This window comes from Crocodylus porosus, unplaced genomic scaffold, assembly GCF_001723895.1.
Source record: "Crocodylus porosus isolate Cpor-Errol unplaced genomic scaffold, CroPor_comp1, whole genome shotgun sequence".
NCBI classification, from domain to species: Eukaryota; Metazoa; Chordata; order Crocodylia; family Crocodylidae; genus Crocodylus; species Crocodylus porosus.
Window position 1 is genome coordinate 28,702,603 of NW_017728915.1, and position 23,407 is coordinate 28,726,009.

General features: G+C 42.8%; 1 protein-coding gene across 1 annotated transcript in view; it reads right to left on the minus strand.

The window, feature by feature from the left end:
* Positions 1–1,518: 1,518 nt before the first annotated feature.
* Positions 1,519–23,407, minus strand: part of LOC109310353 (protein phosphatase 1L) — a 40,067-nt gene continuing 18,178 nt past the window's right edge. Inside the window, exons 2-3 of the mRNA XM_019535436.1 lie at positions 20,586–20,747; positions 1,519–10,334 (exon numbers count right to left, since the gene is read on the minus strand). Of these exons, the coding sequence (XP_019390981.1) occupies positions 9,988–10,334; positions 20,586–20,747 (509 nt within the window). The 3' untranslated portion in view covers positions 1,519–9,987. The remainder of the gene's footprint in view (positions 10,335–20,585; positions 20,748–23,407) is intronic.

The following is a 23,407-nucleotide window of genomic DNA, read 5'->3' on the forward strand; positions in this document are numbered from 1 at the left end:
CCTTTTGACCTGCATTTCTGAAAACAGGAGTGCTGTTTAGGAGTCAGGCATTATAACTCTTCAACAGAAAGTTAGACTCAAACCTCAGTTGCACTGGAGTAGATCTAGCGTCTCTTCAGTTCACTCAGTGAAGTTACTTTATATTTGTAATGCAGAAAAATCCTTTCACCTGTCAGGCTGCGTCCAGATGGGTGTGGATGTGTGATATGTGGCACCCAAATCAGTCTACAGTGCCATACATGACACGTGTAGGTGTTCCCTGCATTGCTACCTTGCAGCACCAGGTGTGGGGTTTTTGTGACACTGGGATGTCACCGGAGATCCCAGGGTCAAAAAAACCCACACTAAAAAAAAGCAGGGTGGTGTATGTAGTGGCAGCACCTCACCCAAAACTGGAGTCTGACCAGCTGGAGCCATGCTCCCAGCTGCAGGAGAGCTGTGGCTGCAGCTCCCAGAGGCTCCCAGGACCCCAGGTAAGGCTACTGGGGCCAGCACAGTTGCCAGCCCCAGGCTCTCCAACTACACCGGGGGTTACCGAGCTGGAGCCCGCATGGTATGGGCATTCCCTGGGGATGAGTAGCAGCAAGACAAGGTGTGCTGCTGCTGCTGCTTCTCCCTGGGGAAACAAATGTTTGCACTCGTCTGGATGTGGCCTCAGCATCCATGCTGGGAAAATAAGGAACAAAAGTGGCTTCAAAGCTGACCAGCTTAAATTGCTGGCAGAAATGCAGATGTTGGATTCCATTTCTAGAATGATTAATTTGTTTTATAATTCAAAATAAAAAAAATACAAATGCTACTTCCAAAGAAGAATCTTAACAAAAGAAAACAAAAGCAATTCTGTAATACAAAGACGGGCAGTTTTACTTTATTTTTGTCTTATATCAGCAAGGCCAGGTTTTCAGTAGTTTACACTTCTGGTAGACAACAATACAGAATCTGCATTAACACATTTATTATTCTTGACACGTTACTACATACTGAAGATACCATAGTTTACATACTGTACATCTAGAATGACAGAGCACTGCCACTTTACTTTAGTTGCACTATAGCTAATATGTTATGAAATATTTACATTTGGCTGTCTTTCAAATCGTCTCTTAGAGACAAATGTAGAATAGGTACAGAAACCTCTGCTACTATCAAGAATGAGGTTTCACCATGTTCTTGTATTGTGAAGTATGGTCAGTGTTGTATATCGATATCTCTGCATAACTGTACATGGCTTAATGAGAGAATCTTAGGACATGTTAATTGTAGAAGTAAAAACTTAGGGGAGAAATTTATGTAAACAACCACCAGTTACTGAGTCCAATATCAGAAAGAACTTGTGCTAAAAGTCTGCATTTTAAATTAGCTTCTTTTAATCCAATTCTAAAGAGAAATGATTTTAATAAGGTAGGGAGTGCTATTGCAATCCTAGAAATAGCTATTAAAATGCAACCATTCATAAACTTCTAGGATCAGTTTGTGTGATTTCAGGGTTTTAAAAATTTTTTTTTGTTTTTTGTTTTGTTTTTATTACTCTGAGCAGATAGTGAACTATCCGGAGAGACCTGATGAGCTTGCAGATATCAGCTTGTTCTAGGATTGGGAAGGCATCTGTAATTCTCTCTTCCCAGAAGTGCTTTTTATTTACAACCTACCATTACAGGAATCTTTTTTACTCAACAGTAGTCAGTAATTGCCACGTGAACACTGGAACGACAGTGGTTTGGCAATGGTTACTACTGCTTTCTTAAAATGCTTGAACATCTTCACAACACTTGACTATAAAGAGGGACATTGCTGCAGCTGAGAAAATAGGATAAGTGTGACAGTAAGAGAACTGGACCCAGGCAACGTAATCTAACTTCTTCAGGCAAGGGACTTGTGGAATTTGACACGGGGAGGTTGAGAAACACTGATCACAGGAGTTTTGCCTTCACAATAGACTTTACACACTTTGTCTCACTTGAAAGTGGAACATAAAGTGACATGACCAGTTATGTAGAAAAACTGACATAATATTTTTAAACATTTTTCTTGCTTTGCACCCACCTCCAAATCTAATTTGGATCTGGATTTTAACTTACGCCTCAGCACTAAGTGGATTATAAAGTTACTATATAAAACTTCAGCAGAAATGTTGACCATTAAAAAAATATCATGAATTTATACTGTCACATAATCAGAATGTCAATATAGGTCATAATTTGGGTCCAAACTACTTGAATGTCTGCTTAGGCTGCCTTGATAAGAAGCAAGTGTAAATATTGAACTAATATTTTTTTTCATATAACCTTCATTAAGAACAAGACTGAGATGAAACAAAGTTCCTTCAAGGCTACATGAGTCACTGTACCACATTCATTCAGAAGAACATGGCATCAAGATAAAAATGCCTTAAACTGATTCTTTCATTAGATCAACTAAACAGTTGCAAAAATTGCTCTTTACAAGCCTGAGAACATTGTTTCCAACTATTTAGTTGGTCTAACAACAGATAATCACATTTACCCAAAGAACCTTGTCCGCTTGTGTCCTTAGACCAACACAGCTACGTTTAGAAGTCCGTGCTGCTGCGTAGGAAGCAGTGCGTAAAATTAAAGACTGGTATTCTCACCTGTATATTTTTCCAGAAGTGTTTTTTGGCTGATGTGTTCAGATGTTTCTGCTGTGATTAGCTGATTACAGAAATGTTCCTAGACTGACTAGATGCACTGCAGAATTATCTTCTAACAAACAAAAATCACTGACTATATTCTTTGCCTGTAAATTGCTTTACATCTGATATTAGTCCAATACAAGCAGCAAAAAGAATGTACAGTATTTACAACTAATTGTCTGTCTTGCCCTATTTTTGTATACTCAACCACTTTTTAAAAGTTTGAACCATTTAAAATGAACTTTATTATGTTTTAAAGAAGTTTCTGTACATAATGCACTCTTTTTTAGCCACCCTCAATCTAGAAACTGAGGGTAAACCAAACAAGATGACCTTGAATTCCTCATGCATACATGGGACAGTTTATTGTATATGGCATAAATATAAACCCCGACACTGTGAACTCGGAACCAAGTGCTGCCATCCAAATTTCTTACTCAGTTCAACAGGATGAATAAGTAAAAATTGCAGTTTTGGTTCCTGAAAGAAACAGTAAGGTCTAAATTTCCCCCCTAAAGCACAAATTCTGAAAAGAGGAAGGAGAGATTTGAAAAGTGTTTTTTTGGCAGGCTGGGTTGGTCATGTAAGGTAGTAAAAAAACAAACAAACCACACCTCAGAGGTTAATAACCATATTTGTTTACAAGTATTGTGTGCAGGACGCACCCCAAATGAGGCGAGGCCGGGTTTTTTTCCTTTACTCTAATTCCCTTGTTCAGCAAGTTCCATTTTTTCTAACAGTGAATACAAGTTGGGCCACTGAAAATCATAAAGGTAATGGGGATCATGTGGTTTTCAGACTGTTTCTTTGAGAGTTTGCTTTTTATATAGAGGCCTGGCTAAGGAAAGGATTTTTCTAAATTTCAAGCAAGAGAATACAACTAATTTTGGGACTTCATTTGTCTTAAAATAAGTACCAGTAACTGCAGTAAAACATTTGAAATTGTAAGTGGAATAAAGTAGGACTAGCTGAGGCTTACTCTTGTGGCTTGTATCATCTCACGTTTCAGCGCATCTCTAGTCTTGTGGCAATGATCACGTAAGTTTTCTGTAAGCCACACAGATGTGAATGCTATCTAATAACTTTTTACAGTTCCTGTTGGGTGTCACTAGTTTGTAGATGTCTCTCAGTCATTATCCAATCTAAGCAAAAAATGGAAAAGCTGGCCTATCTGTGCTCTCACCAGTGCTTTGTCTGTAGCTTTCCTTGAAGGGATGGTGAAATACAGTGTTTTGCAATAAAACATTAACCCTTAATGTGTTTAGCTAAAAAAGTTGTAAATAACAACATGGAAGGATCTTTGATAATGTGATGTAGCAACATAATAATGCACTGAAGTGGTCTTTCTTTGTGACTGGCTGCTTTGACACTATAGTCCGGCTCTGCTCTTAGATGGCACAGCAGGGGGATGGGACCCTGTACTGATCTTTTAGGGTGCCTCTTTACTTATTCTTGGGACTTTCACGATTTCCTCTTTCTGTCAATCACCACTCCTGAGAAGCAGAGCCAGACTGCAAGGCTGTTCCCTGCGTTCAAGTTTTGAAAGCTTGTTTTCTCTGTCCTGCTTCTTTGCTGCACTGCACTACTAGCACAGTTGCATGGAAACCACAAGCAACTCCAAGACTCTTTTTTATAATTTAGCATTTAAAAGGAAAGCCCATGAAATTGGATGAGCACAAGCAAAGCACTGGCAAATCTGCCTTGTTAAACCATGGTCAATATTTCATGGCCACTTGGATTATATACAGGTAGGAGCAGTTAGTTAAAGTGAGTTGAATGGATTCAGTATAGAACAAAACTCAACCCAGACGCACAGTATGGAACCTCTCTAGATCCCAAAGGGACAGCCTCTGGCTGAAACTTTTTTGTTTTTTCTTGCTGGAGAGAGAGAGGCTCAAGCACACATACATGCCCTGTCTGGCAGCTCTGGCACTGATGTTTTTGCATGGCCACTCTAGGTTTCCAAGAAGTGAGCCCACAAGGCAGCTGGAGATGTGACTGCTGCACACATAGGCTGGCTTCACCTGCTTTACTGCAGCAAAGAGATGGTGGCTGAAGCTCATCGAGCCTGCTGGGAACCTATGCATTTGTTCAGTTTGCCAAACCACATTGAGCCCTTGCCACTACATCTGCACTTATTAAGCAAGATTAAAGCTAGAAGGGTGTCCAAACATGTTGCAATCCTACTTGTTTGCAGTGGAGATGCATCTCTCATATAAAGCTTGCATAAACACTGCATGTAGATGTCTAAAGCACCACCTCATAACAAACTGCTGATATTGAATTAACCGTATTGAAACAAACTGGGCTGAATGTCTAAGCCTCTACTGCACCTCTTGGAAACTCAAGAGGTCCCGGCTGTCAGAACCTAGACATTGTAAACACGGGCAATTATCTTTTCCGTCTACACCTCAAGCTTCAGCATTCAATACTAACTTTAATGAAAACTGCTGTATTTGAAACAGCTGCAGAACTTAAGCCTTTCAGTGCCATATAAATAAAATGTAGTAATTCCAAATATCAATCCATATGCTTAATTCAGAATTTAATATCCTAATATAGATACAAGTCCTGAGATTTGGAAAGGTAATTATTTATTAACAACATCAAAGACAGCTGCCCAACTACTAGCTGCTAAACCTCAAGCCAGCAGTAATATTTAATAGCTGAATTTGCCTGTAGCTTTAATAGAACCCAGCCCAGCCCCCTCATTGTCCAAAACACTTTTTAAAGGTCCTGATTTTGCAAACAGTCTTACCTGGTATTTCAGAAAAAGGATGATTGAAAGAAATACATGAGTATATACCCAAATGTTTTCTCCTTTCCATGTAAAATAAGTACTAGGAATACCACCAAGATCCTCTTAAAGTTCAGTGCAAAGCTGTCCTGTACTCCACTAGGAGGCTTCTCAAAGCCTGGCCCATTGGCAGACACACAAGGCAACCCTTGTACTTCTCTAATGCAGAGTTAGCTGTGATTTAGCAAACCCATTATTACCTTCAAGCTGGCTCAATTCATCGAAAGAGAAGTACGACTAACTTCTGTTTCAACATCATCGTTTTGCTTTGCTATAGATTGAACACTGAATCACAAATCTATCACTACTACGGTCCCATAACAACAGATATAATCAGTATATAAACAATAACCTAACTGCTTCTAGGACTAATCTCATCTCCACTGAAATCAACGGCCAATCATTCACTGGTGTCCAAAGGAGTTGGACCATCCCTCCCCTTTTAATGCTTTTTGTAAGTTGTTTCTTTTCCCTAGCATTTTAATGCCCAGGTACTTCTCATTTTAACTCTTATGCTTAGCTGTAGACATGTGGGGCTGAAAAGGACCACAAGATCTCAGCCAGTTCATCCCCCTGCACTGAAGTGGAGTAAGCATATCTAGCTTATCAACACTGCGTGTTACAAAAAAAAGAGATTATGTGCAAAATGAAGCAGCAGATGCTGCTGCCCCTGAGACTAGCTGCAAAACCTGTATTTTTCCATGCATGACCACAGTGGCCTGAACAAGTTGCACAGATACCAAACATTAAGTTACGTTGCTTCAAATGCATTCACTGATGCTAGAAAAAAACACGCTGGGGCACAGGGATGCAGAACAAAACAATGACTTCGCTCTTGATGCAAAACAGTTCCTCAAACCCTTTTTTGGGCAGCTGAATTAATTCCCTGGGGTTCCCACGAGCCCCGGATACATGTGTGCAAGAAGCAGAGTCAGTGGACACCGATCCACTTCCTCCCTAGCATGCGAATCACTTCTGTGCTGTGGGCTTGCACTGGCCTTGGACAGGACCTCTGCACTAGGGAGAATTTCATCATTAAAATGGCCGCTTCTTCCACATGTGCTAAAGGAGGACATACACTTACAATAAGTAGATGGCTTTCACCTTACTGAGAACTGTCCCAGGAAGGAGACAAGAAACCATTATAATATATACCTTGGGCCCCACTGATTGCGCTAGGAGCCTATCTGTGAGGATAGGCTATAGTTTTAGCTGAGAATGAGGATCCACGTGGCTACCACCTGCAAAGCTGTCCTGTACTCCACTAGGAGGCTTCTCAAAGCCTGGCCCATTGGTAGAGCAACAGTTGGTTGGCCTGGCGGATTCTCCAACTTGCCTCCCAGTCATCATCCCGCAACTTCCCTATGGCAAACTCTGGTACTTGGTGAATTTGTGCATGTGCAGTAAGTTTCCTTTCTCTGGGCTCTGAACACAGCTCTGGGCACTGCAGAGCAGGCAGCGCACTGCTGCAGAGCTCAGCTCCGAGGTATGTTTGCTTGAGCTCTATTGCCCTCTACTGGTCGGTCTCTAAAGTGGCGCTTCACACCAACTATACCCAATCTACTCTACCTCAAGTGATAAAAAACAATATGCAACAAGTCTGGGTCCCAGTCCCAGCTCTCTAAATATGCATGTGAGAGACTTCCCCTCTTGTCTTCAGTATGCAGATTTGTTATAGCAGAAGTGTACTTATAGGCTGAGAAAATCCAGCTTTCCCTACAGTTGTCCTTTAGCAAACCTCTAAATATAACACACTTCTCCCAAAACAGCTGCTTCTACAAGCAGCCAAACCCCTTCTTACAAGGAAGAGCATTATGCCTGTCACAGCAGCTGTAAAGGGGAAAGCAAAGGCAGCACCCTGTGACCACTAAATGCTCCCTGAGCTGTAGTTTGCAAACTGCTGCTCTACCAATGTAGAGGTTTCCACACTGAATATCACCATCGTGAAACCCCAACACCACTCTTGCATCATTTCACAGTGTCCTAGCCTGGAAAACCTTTAAGGGAAATTTAACTGGATTTTACTGCAGTCACCTACTACACCTCAACTTGACTGTAAAGCTACAATTAACAATCCACTGAATTAAATTATTTTTTCCTTTGCAGAATAGTTAGATGTTGTAATTAAATCTTTCAGTGAAATAACCATCTGTTCTAGGTCCCAACATACTATATGAAGCTGGATGCATACTTTTCCAATAGTTGTACTGCACACTTCCTATTATTTACCAAGAAAATCTGGTGTTCCAGGTGGAAGCAAGCTGTTAGAAGGTACGTGTACCAATTGTGCAAACTAGACTGAACTTGGAAATCAAAAATCCTAACTGGTTTATACTGGTACACAACATCTGTGCTGGATAGTCTGAGTAAGTAGCCAGATGGACTAGAGAATGTGAAAGTCCTGGAGTGGGGACAATTACTGCCAGCACAAATGGTACAGCAAGAAAGTGGATTTACCTGTTCTGAGTGTGCTAGATAACCAGCCTTCAACCAAGCCCTGTTTTGGCAGTCTCAAGGCAGAAGGAAGAGAGGCTGACCTGGAAGGACCCTTCACAGCATGTTTAGCATAAAAAAAAAAACCTTACAGGTTAAACCAGCTGAACAGTTTAAGGGGACTGGCCCAGAACAGGATTGGGTGTCAACAACTGAAATCTGCCCTTATATACTTGATGGTATTAGATTAATTAGATTCTCTTGCGTCTTAAATTCTACAGTTTTAAGAAAGGGATAATTTAGGGGAAGAAATGAAAGGAACTTGGCAGCTATTCCTTTAGAGGTGCAGCAAAAAAACAGTTATGTTCCTGTTACTGACCGAAACCTGCGCAACAGAACCCGCAACGCAGCTACTGGCTCAGGGACAAGTAAGGCACTTACTCAGAGTCTGCTCTCCTCTGTCTGTGGATAATGGTGAGACCAAGAGAACTTGCAGACTAAGTAGACCTGTACTTTTGCCAAAGAAACAAAAATGTTTATTAGCATAATAATGTCACTGACTAAGCTCTGGACACCAAATGCTGAGCACACCTTGTCACGTCCAGCAGAGGGGGAATCTCAGGGGCTCGCCTAGAATGAAGTCAATGGTGAAACGAGTCCCTATATCATATCTTAATACAATGCAGTGTAAAATCACACTTACAGGTAACCCAGCCAAGCAACCATAGTATCTCCTCTGCCCCATCAAAAGTCTTTAATACATACAGACCAATAGTTACTTCAGGCTCCAGCTCTGGTGTACTGCCATACACTACCAATACTCTCTTCACTACTACTGCCTCCAGATTGCTAGATGATGAAGCAAATCAGATCATACATAAAAATGACCCAATCTAGATCAGATTTGGAAGGCCATTACCTATAATGAAGTTTACATTAGTTAGATTGCAATTTACAATTTCATTTTGAAATCAGACATAGGAAAAAAATTCCCATTTAGAGAATGTTTCCCTCCTAGCCCCAATAATTTACAGTACAGCTACAGCATATGAGGTTGAACACTAAGTCACATATAAGCCTCCTTGATGAATTTTGAACTGATGGATATTACTGAAAAATTGTTTGCAGCAAGAGCATACTTCACCCAATGTCATGAAACATGCTGCCTTCCCTGGTTTTCCCAACATTGACTAAAGATATTCCCATCTTAAGCTATACTGAAATCGTCTTGCCTTATTTTCTCTTCTGACTTATGAAAAATAGTAGAAAAAATAAATAAATAGAAGCCAGGGGTGTTTGGCATTCTTCTACAACGAAAGAGCAAGTTTCCTGAATAGTGGAGGCATTAGTCCACAGAGTAGTTTGATGGAGTTTAGCATCTGCTGGTGTGAATACAGGATGACATAGGTGAAGTGTTATTAAAGTCACCCGCAGCCCGCATAAACATGTGGGTGCAGGAAGTTCAATAGCTTGTACCTAGTCACGTGATAGAAAGGGTATATTTAACTATGGAAAAAATGAGCAGGGTGGGCCTGTTCTGTGCTGACAGGCTAATGTTTGGTTCTTTTTTTTTTCTCCATATGAAAGACAGACTACTAATTAGAAATCCTCTCCAAGCTAACGCCCTACCATCACTGCAGGTTAGAAAAACAGAAACTGGAAGCACTAGGGAGAACGACACTCTGAAGGCAGTTACATCTATGGGTGAAAAGCAGTGTAATTCCTATCGCTATTGGAGCAGAAGCAGCACTGCCTGCCCCCACAGTGCCAATCTGAATGCAGCTTCAGCTATTAAAATTAAAGTTAAGAAATGGTTTGTATTTGACAAAACCTAAGCAGGAATTTTTAACCCTGGAAATAGATTACAATTCATTTCTCAGAAGCAACAGGTCATGGGAAGCAGGAAGATGTGAAAAACTTAATTCATATAATTCAAAACATATCTGCTGTATTGCTCCTTTTGTTCAGCAAAGAACAGAGACCACAAGGGTCTTTCCTATCCCTTCTGCATAAAATCCTAATGATAATTACTAGAACTTTCTACTACATTAAAATGTAAGAGTTTGTTTTAAGTTTATCAAAGAAGAAGCAAAGAACTGTTGTGAGTTCACTGTTCTTCTGTTTTGCTGCTATTTCTGAACTTCACCACCATAACTGTTATGTTATCAGGACAACCTCTGTAAAATGACTGTAGAACTATACTCTTGGCACCAAAATGGGGCTCATCCAAGCGTTCCTTGATGAATCGGACAGCCTCTTCATTGCTGAATGCATCCCACAGGCCATCTGATGCCAAGATCATGAACTCTGGCTGTAGCTTGTCCAAATCAAAGGTCAGGATATCTGGATCAGGGATAACAACATTGAGATTTTTCAGAGGATAATCTCCTAAGGAGCGGGACATGGCCAGGATCCCCTGAACACGCCAGGAGCCATTGAAGCTGATGAAGCCACCTGAAAAGAAACACAAAAACTCTGTTAAACGTCTTCTATTCTCCCAGATCAACTCTAATACTCGTTATGAGATATTCCTAAGCATAAATAACATATATGTCAGAGGTGGGGATGCCTGAAGAAAGGTATACATCAAAGTAGTGCAGAGGGGCTGGACTGTGTTTGCACATTTGTCCGAACTAGTGGAATGCTTGAAAGAAAGTCACAACTGGCCAGTCTTCCAGGCACAGCTTTGTGTTTCTGCTTCCCCAAAGAGACTGACAAACTGCTGAGCCCAGAGATAAGTCTCCCTTGTGTTAGACAATTTGCCTTGCAGTAAACCTTATGCCAGAGCCAAGACAATACACTAAAAGACTATAACCTTGTTTTAGTAAAGCTCTTCTTCTGTACAATTCAAGAACAGGTTTCCCTCATTTGGGAAGATCTATGAAGGGAAAAAACACTGAAAGTGCAGTGCAGCAAGACTAAAATCTCACTCTGGGGCATGAAGCAAAGAAAGAACATGTACACAGCATTTATTGCTAGCTCCATCAAGTTGTCTTGGATGAATAATAAGAATTGACCAAAAAGCCTCTGCAAAAACAACAATCAGAGAATTCTTCTTCAGCACAAAGCATACTAGTATTAGAGCTGATCAGCTGGTACAAATGCAGTGCTATACCCAATACTAAGGACTCTTCAAGCTGAATATATTTAAGTATTACAATTTGCAGTGGGTTTACAATCATGAAATCATAAAAGATAAGTATTAGAGGTTGGAAAATGTTTTAGACAAGAAAACAAATTTAAATAAGTCAAATACAGATAGTTTGTCTTCACCGTGGTTTCCAGATGAATGGAAAGCAAGTAGCAAAAATCTTGCAAATTTAATTTTTTTTCCTGTCTACAAATCGTGTACTAAAGTGTGTGTAATGTAAATTTATTTGAAATGATCAGAATAGATTTTGCTGTGCAAGTAAATGTTAAGTTATGAATTTCTTGCTAACCATTTGCCATAAATATTATTATTTGTGATTACTCAGGCTTGTGTGCTTGGTCTTGTGTGTCACATGGGGCATCTTTACAAGTGCTCTGGGGTGGGCGAGATGGTGCTTTAATTACACTGGCTCTCAGAAGCCGCTCTAATTAAAGTGCCAGCAGCCTCTCGGGTATTCAGTGTCCTGCACTTCAAAATGGTAGTGGGGGTGCTTTAAAGCGCGTTTGATGAGCTTTATTTGAAGCATTCCTGCCAGCGTTTGAAGAGCGGGGAGGCTGAATACATGTAAAGCCGAGGCTGATGGAGCATGCTAATTAACATGCTACAGCAGACTCAGTTAATTGAGTCTACTCCCAATGTGTTCTAATTAGAAGGTGTCAGAGCAGGGGTTGAGCACATGTATAGGTGTCCATGGAGTATTTCTGTTCCCAGCTGGATGACCTAATCTTTGAACTACATCTGCTTCTGCCTGAAACTCCATTGTATTTAATGACTAGATAATTCTTGGTTAAAGCCTGAAAATGAATGTACTGAAAATCAAATTGAACGTACTGAACATCACTACAAGCAAAACTTTTTTTTTTTATCTGAGTATCTGAGACATGAATAGGTGCACTGGGCTAGTCTCTTCTGAAGTCTCAGACATCTGTGAATGAATTTCACCATATGTAATCTCTGTTTTAATATTATGAAATGCACAGTTCTGCTCCATGGCCAAACTGTGGCTAAAATTCCCCTTCAACTACACAGTCAAGTAAACCCTGACCACCTTTACAGCTGTATATTTTGAATGGCCTCTTGATTGAATATCATTTGGCCAGTGCATCTTTTTTGCGTGAGCAAGACCACAACAAGGAAACACTTTTAAAAACATAACCACAAAAGAAACCAAATTCAGAACGTCATGCTGCATGTGCTGGGATGGTGGGAAAAACTGACTGCAATAAAGAGTTCATTTTGGAGCACTCCATAATGGAAGCAGAGCAGTGCCTGTCTCTTCTATCCTGCCTACTGTGGAGACATCTAATGCAAGCGATTTATGGGACCTGCTTATTCCAGTTTTACAGCCAGAGCTTACATATACAAAATGAGTTTTTGCTGCCTTTGTCAAGCAATGACTGAAATATTTCCATGGCATAGTATGCTGTGCAGGATTGGATAGATCATACAGTATATATCATATCTAGCAAGGTTTTCTTTTTTAAAAGTGATCACTTCAAAATTCTCATTCAAAACACCCCCCAAACAGTCTGCATTTGTAGCTGTCATCAGGAATGGAGAGTCATTAATTTAAGAAAGGCTTTTGGCAACAGTGCAGAATTTTGATCTTTGGAAAACTCAGTATCATGATGTTCAAGGTGAGTAACTTCGGCTAAAAACAGATGCCAGATATCTCCTGGGACAAAGCCTTTTATTCTGGGATCCTACAGAAGTACAAGCCCATTGTCCCACTTTGAGTAACTCTGAAATATCTAAGATAAAATTCCTCCTCCTCCCCCACCACCCCATGACATTGGAGGGGGGGTTGGGAGGAGGGTTAATTTGAGTATTAAACCAGGCTGCCTGTCCTACGCCTGGTTTTAATGCAAGTCAAAGCCCATGACAATCAGACCTGGATAAACCCGTACATTTATATCAGTGATGATCATTGTAGCTCTGGGATGGGATTCTGGCTCTTCAGAAGCCTAACAGGTTCTTTCAGGCGTATGCTTAATATGATATTTCACATTTGACTCCTATCAGATACTGTTTAATGTGTGATACGGGGCAAACAGCTTTCTAGTGTGGCAGTCTGAGTTTCTCTCCCTCCTACGCGCACGTAGAAAGGACAAAACCACAAAGATCTCTTGTGGCAGACAAGAATGTCTGAACTCCTCCTTCTGCTCTGCTGTCATCAAGGGCAGACACATGGCAATCAGGGATGTAAACAGAGGAAGATAATGCAGAACCTTGTTGTTCTGCCTGAAAGTTATGGCCAAGGCCCCATGTCTTATGCTACACATTAGATCTCAGGTGTCTGCCACGCAGCATAGATTTACATGGCATCCCAGAGGCCCTAGTCTTTCCCGAGGCTCATCTTGTGCTCTTTATTTCAGTGTTACACTTGTTTTACTTCAGTCCATCTCTGAAGTCTGTGCTTTCAATGTGTAGCAGGTTTTTATACAGAACAATTAACTTCATGGCTGTCAGGAGAAAGCGGGAGGTCGGGTTGCTGGGGACTTTTTATACCCAGAAAGCCAGGGGAAGATTATTTTGGGAATCAGTTGAGATTTGGGACACCACAAATCTCCTTCTCACTTCTGGCTGTGATAAGGAAGGGGGTGGAGTTGAATTCAACAACAACCAACCACCACTGTTAATCCCCATGAAAATCTACCACCGCAGACAGAAGTGACGGAACAGTTAGTATTAATTCACTATTAACACTTCACTGAAATGCACCAGGCAGGTCTCCCCTGAGCCATGGTTTTAGGCTGGCTTGCATGCTATGGCAGACATCACTGCCTTGGTTGATACTAGACTTGCATTCTGAAGAATATCTTCCTAGTTACAGAAACGGGGACTTAACTTTAAGCAAACTTTCATCCTGCAAAACACTTATGCAGTTGCATAACTGTACCACAAATGGGGCGCTGGTGGTGACATTGCCACTCAGTGATGAAATGGAATGATGAAAAACGGAGTGGAACATGACGATGTGGCTATTGTCTCTGCGACTCCATTTGATAAGGAAGCAAACACCTAGCTAAGTGGTTCTCAACCTTTTTAGATTCGCGTCATCCCTTGGAAAATGCCAGCTCTTAGTTTTTACTCTTTTTTTGACAACAGAAAAATGATACAGCAATTCTTCTGCTGCAAAGAACTCAAAAATGCCACAATAGGCCAGGATATTATTAACACTATGGATTCCTATTAAAAAAACGAGGTTTATATTGTGATTCATGTCTGCATACCTAACAGTGCTAATATTATATGGCACCCTGCAGCACCCTGCTGTTCAAGGTTAATATCACTGTTTTAAGTGTCTTAGCATTACAGCCTCATGATCAGGTGACAGAAAAAGAGTGATAACAACCATGCTCCTATTTTGCCTCAAGGTTACATTGATTGTACATATTAAAAATGGACTGTGTAACACCATGTAAAAGTGTCTGGCTAAGGGAGGGGTCGGCAACCGCCAGCATGCGTGCCATTAGTGGCACACGGAGACATTTTTCCTGGCACGCCAGGAGGCATGTAAAAAAATTGGGGTTTTGGGGGGTTTTTTTAAGTTGCTGCTCCAGGCTCTCCTGTGCAGCCACACGTTGCAGTGCTGCGGCAGGCCCCGGGGCGGAGCCGGAAGAAGGCAGGCAGGGAGGCTGTCTGTGCTCTACTGCCCTTGCCCCTTGTTCCCAGGCTGCACCCTCCAGCCCGGCTGGCCCCTGGAGGGAGCTGCCCAGGCAGGCAGACACCCTGTCTCATGCAGGGCAGCACTGAGGTGCTGACTGCTGGGGCTGGGTGGTCGGGACAGGGGCTAGGTGGCATGGGGGGAGGCACCGCGGGCAAGCCAGCCCAGTCGGGCCCTTAGGAAGGCGGGGGCTGGGTGGGAAGTGAGGGCTGCCCTGGGGCTCTGCAGGCTCGAGCTGTGGTGGGCAGGCAGGCGGGGGTGCCCAGCAGCACCTGTCTGGACAGCCCGCACAGCTCCTCAGGGATGGGCCGCAGTCACCCTGCGGACGTGGGGATGCTGCCTGGCTGGGGCAGGACGCTGGGCTCGGGGGGCTTCTCTCTCCAGGATCAACCTCCCTGCACACTGGGCACAGTGCAGGCAGGGCAGAGCTGTCCCCAGTGCAGGGGCCTGGCCGCAGGAGCCTCCTGGAGCCTGGGAACAGCCACCGCGGCTGCCTCAGCTTGCCCAGGTCCTGGCCTTGCCCACCCGCAGCTGCCCTCAAGGGGCCAGGGCTGAGGCAGGCACTGCACAGAGCCGCTGTGCTGCAGGCTCCTGGTGGGCTCAGCCCTGAGCACCGGCTGCAGTGGCTGTTCCTAGAGCCCAGGGAACAGCCTGTGGCTGCAGCTGCCACTCCCACTGTACCCGGCACACACAGAGACCAGACAGGAGCCCCCTGAGCCCAGTGTCCTGCCCCAGGCAGGCAGCCTCCCTTTGTGGGTGGCTGCGCCACATCCCTGCAGAGCTGAGCAGGCCAGCTGGGCCCCACCTCCGGTGCTGCTGGGCCCCCGCTATGGCGTGAGTAGCAGAGCCCTGGGGCACCCCCTGCTCCCCGCCTGACACCAGCTCTCTATTTACTGTTAAAAAAAAATTAAAAAGCAACATTAATGATTATTAATAGTATTAAATATGCAGTACATCCTGCCACGTATCCCCTCTGCCTCGGTTTTGTTTATGTGGTGTGCGGGCACTCTGGCACTTTACAAGGTAGACATTGTGGTTTTTCCGGCAATCTGACCAAAAAACATTGCTTGCCCCTGGACTAAGGTCTGCATTAGAACCTGTTTCTGCCAGCTGTATCTACACTGCAAAAATGGAAGGATCATGTGATCCATCATGACAACAAAAATGAGGTCATGTACAATACAAAGAAAAACTCATTACAATATCAGCTAAGGAAGGACAGTTTTGTTTAGGGGGGAAGGAGAGGGAACATTCATTTTTCTATTGAGACCTGAAGTTTAAAAAATAAATGCATGCGCACACACACACACACACACACAAAAGTTCAACGCCTATTGTCTAAAGATGCCATGCTGTTTACATAACCTCACAGGATTACAGGGAAACACCCACTCTAAATCCACATTTTTTGCTAAATTTCCTTTTAAGACTTGTTTCTTCAGGTGAATATTTTGTATGGCTTCCTTGTAAGATACCATTAGATACTTGAAAGCGTAAGGTGGAAGCTACTTTACAGGAAGATAATCTTGAAGCTCCAGATCTCACTTACAAGTTAACCTTCACACATAGAAAAGATCAAGAATTCCCTATTTCCTCTCCTTATATCCTTGTATCTGCCTCCTGGGAAACTGTGTTGCCTAGGGAAGAGTCACATTGCTCATATGCTTTGAAAGCAGTGTAAAATCACGACAAAAAACTCACTTATTTTAAGTGTCTGCACTTTGGGAGATATAATATTAATATATTGGTAAACCTTCCCCTACAGAGAAGCCCTGAAAAAACCCACAGGAATAGGGAATTATCAGTTAGTTTTAAGATCATTAAAATCTGTCTCTGGCATCTGCCCCATGCAAGCTTGTGCAGAGTCCAGAAGAAAAGCCTATGGTTTAATAACAATAGTTATAGTAACAATTTCAGAGGATAATAGGAACGCCCACAATTTAAGGAGAATATAGCAGAAAGGCCTTCCTCATGACTGATCATGGTTAGAGTAGCTTCTGTGGGCTCCACTGAAATTCAGCCAGCATTGGGTTACATGAGAGAAGTCTGCTACACAGTCTGGGTCTGCCATTTGGAGCTTCACAGCATCTTCACACATATCACTGGCAAGATATTTTTCAGGAGATGAGATGCTGAGAAAGGATCCTGCATGTGATACCAGATATTGCTTCCGCTTTCACTGTCATCTGATACTAACTTGGTCCCTTACTCAAGGCCTAAGCTGCAGACAGGCTGTGCTGGAAAATAAAAGCAGAGAGGAGAGGAGAGTATGCTGTGTTCTCTTACACGGTGCTGCATCACTATGCAACCAACCTACAAATTACAACGAAAACCTACCAACGAAAATCTACCATCTTAACATGAAAGATGGGGAGCACAGCTATCTGATGCAAAGAGAAAAATCGGGAACGAGGGAAAGATTACAAACACACCTCTAGCAGCTGTTATTCTAAAATTCCATTTTATAGGGGAAAGATGGTAGGTACTTTCTATCAAGTGAGGAGACAAGGATTTCAAGAGGCCTGAGTGCCACATCCTCATGAGAATGCTTAGCCTTTATAGCAGTTTTCACCCAGAGTTTTCTAGGAGCATCAGAATGAAGAACAAACATTGTTATCTCCATTTTATAGCTAGAGAAACTAGAACATGGCCTGTTTCTATGGTCTTGCTACACGTTACTTATATCACACAATTAACTGGTTAATTGAGCAATAAATTTAGACCAACCACACATGCAAAGTAATTATCACATGATAAAAATGAGTATCCAGCTATAAAGAGCCACCCAACTATAAAGTCAGTGTAACAACTCTATAGTTGATTTCTATCTAGCTTTAATTTGATCATGTAGTAGGGCCCTATAGTGTAATGCAGTGCTAGAGGTATAACGCAGTGGTAACCTAAGACAGCTTACTTAGGTTAATAAGTTCTGCTGAGAAGTAGGTCTTGGCAGAACACTGCTAGTACAGCTGCGTTTCTTTTGGTTTCTGAGCGAGCATGTGCAGAATGAGATCAGGTATTACTGCCTTGAATTATGTAGATATAGCCTGTAGGGGTGCACCGATATTGGTTCATATTGCATTGGCACCAATAAAAGGAAATTTGACATTATTGCCAATCCGCTTTTTTTGGCTGGTGTAGCCCATAATGTCACTGATAAATGCCTCATGCATGCACATAGCTGTAGCATGCACATGGCCAAGAATGCAGACATGCAGCTTGAAAAGCAGCATCCAGCCAGTAAATCTGTGTGACGAAGGAGTGTGTGGGCGCGCCCCTAATAGCCTGGAAGGGCTCAGATGCCAGCTTCTGTTCTGGGAAGAAAACTATCATCTATGAGGACCGTGAAGCTCTACAACACATAAAACATCAGCAGAAAATAGGAACTAAGAAGCAGGGCTGTGCGAAACGGCTGTGTTTCAATTTGGTTTTGGATTTGGCCGTTTTGGAGGACAGTCATTCGTTTTGGTGTTTTGGATCACTGTCCTGTTTTGTTTCAGCCAAATCTCCTCCAAATCTGTTTCCAATGGGCTGCAAGCTTTGCACATCCCTACTGCCCAGCTGGGTGGGGCTTGGGGCCCCAGTGGGGAGCAGGATGGACTGTGGGTGGCTTGTCTGGGGGAGGGCCACTCCATGCAGGCAAGGAAACCCTCTCCATGCAGGCAAGGAAAGCCTGGTGCAGATCTCTGCTTCCTGCAGAGCGGGCAGCAGCAGTGATGAGCTCCCGGCGCAGATCTCTGATCCCTGTGGAGCTGAGTCATGTGGCAGGGCAGCAATGTACAGCTGTTTCCCTGCAAGCTCAGCTCAGCTTCAAAGCGCCGAAATTTTCTGAAGCATTTCTGAAACATTTTGGATGCCTTGTTTTGTTTTGGAGCCTTCCATTTTGATTTGGTGTTTCAGGTGCCGAAACAGCCTGAATCACCTCCAAAATGAAACAGCTGCTGAAATTTCACACAGCCCTACAGAGAAGGCACTTGTTTGCAATTTGTCTATACACTGGTGCACTAACAACATATGTGCTTGTCCCCATGAACTGTTGTTTAAATAGGAGTAGAGGTATTGCCCAGTCTGGTATCCTGTCTCTGACGGTTCAAATCAACAGGCTGACATGAGCCAATCTGATCCCATGAAGGCCTCACCTGAATTTTAATCCTTACAGTGATTTAAACGGTTGAAGCATGAGCTTTTATGTCCTTACTAAAACTCTTTATGAGCATTACATTTGATAATTGGGTATCTCATTATGCATGTGTCCAATTCTTAGGAACCTGGCTAAGCTCTTGGCTCCAAACTACTTACCTACCATAAAAAAAATGTATGCCTGTGACAGACTATGATTTTGTTGTAATATTTCTGGTTTAAATGCATTTGTCTTTTTATAATGTTGCATGCTTCAGTTTCCCCCCACTAGCTTGTCCTGGGGTGGGGATGGAGTGGAGAAGGGTCCTTAACTAGGACCCAGAGCTGCCTCTGTGCTAGGGTACACAAGATACACTTCCAGCAACAAAGAATACGGGGTGGATATGCAAGTATACATCAACTTAAAACAAGGTGACTTAACTATATTGACAAGTTTAGCTACGTCAGAGCATACAAATGTAAAGCTCCTTGACATGGTGTCAGTCATCTTGTGAGCTAAGTTGACTTAACTAATGCAACCCAAGTTAATACACCTTGGAGGCATATTATATTACGCCTCATTTAAGTCAACTCTGCTCCACATACGTGCATACACTCTAACAGTTAAGGTAACTTAAAAAAGTTAAGTCAGCTTAACTGTCAGAAAGCTGGCATGTGTGTATGCACCCTGAATAGCCTTTTTCCCTGGATGCCCTACTGCCCAGATGTGTCAAGGGAAAGAGGGTGTCGGGGAAATTAGCATGAAACAATGCAGAGAAGAACCTGAAAAGGAGGGTCCAGAGAGAGAAACAGCTCTGGGGTGCCCAGAGCTGTGTGGGTTGGGTTGGGGATACAGGAACTGCTTAATCCTTTAGAGGGGGATACAACGACTTTGGCTTGCTGTGCTACAGTTGCCAAGTAAAGGCCCTTTGTTGAAAAGGAGCTGTCCGTTTTGCTGCTGAGGACTTCAGGGTGCACCACTTACCCTTTGAAGAGAGAAAGTTCCTTCCTCAGCAGCTGAACTGGAAGGTAACACCCTAGGGGGGGCAGTTAGTATCCAGGGAGGGTCAGGCACTGAAAGACCAGGGGTCTCAGAGATAAAGATGTCAGAGACTTACCCCACTCTAGAAGCCACACCTGGGGTGGCTTTGAAGGGTACTTGGGAGACTAGACAAGGCTGGAGGTTCTGAGCAAGAATGCTATGCCCTAAAAGCACAAATCCAACTAGCACCCTTGGTGATAGGTTCAGCTGAGGCAAGGCAGGTCTATGTGGGAAACTTACTGTGTGGCACCTGGTAGTGGCACCCTCAAGCATGCTGAGCTGCTCCAGGCAGCCAGTCTTTTAAACTAGAGGCAGTGTAGGTGCATCCACATGAGGATTTGGGGGGGGTAGGGACAGGGAAGAGGGGCAATTAGCACTGCTGAGTGACAGGGCCAATTAACTCAATTGAAATGTGGCTACTCTGCTTCCAGGTTAGGAGGCAGCAGCCCACTTGAAGCAGCTAAGCATGCAAGAGCCGCCTACTGCTGGCAAGTATAGATCTCAGTTATTATATAACCATGGTCTTAATTTCTGTGGCTTTGTTTCACATGCTCTTTGAGAGCTAGGGTTGAAAAGCATTATGTGCTGTGAAGATATTATTCTCAAAATACTCAATCTGGCACCTTTCTGCATCTTAGGTGGAAAAATAATTTTATACTAATTACAGAGTCAAGTATAGTAGAATGCATTTTTTATACCAAAAAAAAGATAAGCTTATATGCTTACCAGCTCTTTTAATCCTCTTCCTCTCCTTCAGCTGGTAGGGCTTGTGATCATGTGACAAGGGGATAGCATTCCCATCTTTATCGCACAAGACGCCTCGGGAATCACCAACATTGGCCACTGTTAATTCTTTATCTGACAGCAATGCAATCAAACATGTTGTGCCTGAAAAAGGAGGGAAAAGAGGCAGTGAAACAGAATCACCATTACTTACACCGCAGACCTTCCACCAGCTGTTATCTGTTTCTGGCAACCACAAGCAGTAGCAGCTGCACTTGTATCTGCCTGAAACATCTTGTACTCTGATGACAGTCTATTTAATGGCATTGATCAAACCTGATAGTCAATTTCTTCTCACTATAATTTTAGTCCATTGGATTTTAACTCTGACAGGCTGGAATTACAGGGTCGTTTCCCCAGCACAACATCTCTCGTCTGCTTTATCATCCAAGTGCAATTTTACAATGAATTTAGAGCAGAAACCTGCTTGGATAAAGAAACTTCTCCTAATATACCCAGTTTATATTGCTTTCTCATGGGACAGTGAGCATTCACGTAATGGGGAAAATAGCTGTTAAAAACTACAACCTGTCCGCCTTCTGGTTCAAACGTGATAAAGTTCACTAGCAGGAAACTGTTGTTCAAATTAAGGCAGACAGAGAGAAGTTTGGGTAAGGGAAAATAGATTCTTCTCTCAGCCTGACAGCTGTCTTCTCCTACTGGTCAAGGAAAATAACAGGAGAAAATTTCTATTGGCATAGCAGCCTACTAGTAGTCTTTGTGAATGGCAATTGCTACATTTGAGAAATGCATGAATAAAATAAATCTTGTCTGAGTATAACTTTCTATGTGGCCCTGAGAGAGAGGACTGCTGTCAAGACTGGTATGCCATGCCATGCCCCCAGCATTGGATATAAATAGGATGCACATCCTCTGCAGGGTACAGAATATAATTTAAGATAGAGGCCTTGTGGCAAGGATGAGCTCAAGGATATGTTACACTGTGTATACCGGGGCGGGCAATTATTTTGGACAGAGGGCCGCTTACTGAGTTTCGGCAAGCCATCGAGGGCCACATGACAGGCAGCTCAGGGCAGATTAATATTAATTTTCTAAATTTTTTAGGGGCCCTTGGGCCAGATAGAATGGCCTGGTGGGCTGCATCCGGTCCCCGGGACGCATTTTGCCCACCCCTGGTGTATACACTGTGAGATGACACATGGGCAAAATGGCTCAAGTCACTGGTAAGAGTCCTGTAGATCCTTGTCTGAAGGACTGGTCCTTTCCTTATTATCTCACAGAAATAAGGATGTCTACATTTTATTATCATGTTTCATTTAGTAGAAATGAAAAGAAAAAAAAAGGCAAAGTTTAATAGAGAAGCTGGAAAATATTTCTCATTTTCCCAGTTTGGAATCTGATAAGCATTGATTTTATGTATAAAACTTCCACACACACACACACGCATGTGCGCATATACACAGCATTAGTTTGGGAAGGCAGATATCAAATATAAATGAGGCCAAAATTAAACTGTCATGTGACCTAAAGCCCAGAGGAACGTTTTGCCTCAAACAGTCTTTCAATAAAAGATAGGTGCAAAGATCTCATTATAACAATATAGATTACAAATAATCTATACTGCTAATAGATTATACTTGTGCATAGTTGAGATGGTTTAATATCCAAGAGCACTTAATACTCACAGAAATAAAACAAATTTGAGTTTCCAAAAAACCCCTGCAAATAAGTATACAATGATGTTGCAATCATGAGCTGCACAGCTCTCTCCCCATTTTCAAGACAAGTGAACTGAGGCACAAACATGGTTAAGACCAGACAGGAAGTCAGTGTCAAATTGGTTTCCAGGACTCTGCTCAAACCACCAGCCTGCATTTCCTCTAAATGTACTGTCTTTTAAAAGCAAGAGAAGTAACAATTACACAAAGCTGAGGAACACATTTAAGTGGAAAAAAGTTATTTTTAGATATGTCACACTGGTTCATTGAGTACAGAGTTGGTGCTATTTTGCCTTCTGATATATTTGTACAACTTTTCACTGATGTCAGCCAGGAGGTGCAAGTATGAGAGGGCAAAGCCCTCTCAGGAGACTGTTTCATGCTGTTGCTGGCAACAAAACCAGGGAGAGTTAAAAATAACACAGGACTATTGCTGTGGGGTGTAAGTAGGAACAAAGATGGTAAGTTATGAACATTTTGGTCCTGTAACATCTGTTTCTGTTGCTGTATTTTTGTCTCTTCACTCCTCGTTTTGTCTCTTGAAGCCAGGGCCAGTTACCTTGGCAAAGCATCACACTTACACAATATACCTCTCTGTGTAACAACTGCTGTTAATCTCTCTTATGCTTTCCTTTCTACACAGCCATACAGGCCCATCTTCTAGATATTCCGGTGTCATCATCTCTGCAAAATGTAATAAATACTCATGTTCTAACAAGTTTCAAGCAAGTTATATTTTCTAAAATTCAGTTACAGACACACATCTGAATTAGGGTTACCATACATCAGGGTTTTCCCAGACATGTCCTCTTTCTGGGTCCTCCAATCTGTGTCCAGGTAGGTAAAGGGACAGGGGTAGGTAAAGGAGCTATGTGGCTGGGCTGGTGGCATTGGGACTGGTGCCCCTGCTCCCAGGGGCAGAGTGGCTGAGTGATGCTGCAGGGCTGGGGGGAGCAGGGGTCTGTGGGTTGGAGTGAGGGGCACTGGCAGGGCTGGAGGGGCTGTGGGTTGGGAGTGAGGGATACCCGGGGGGCAGTGGATCATGGGTCAGGAGTGTGGGGCACAGGCAGCGCCGGGGGCTGCAGG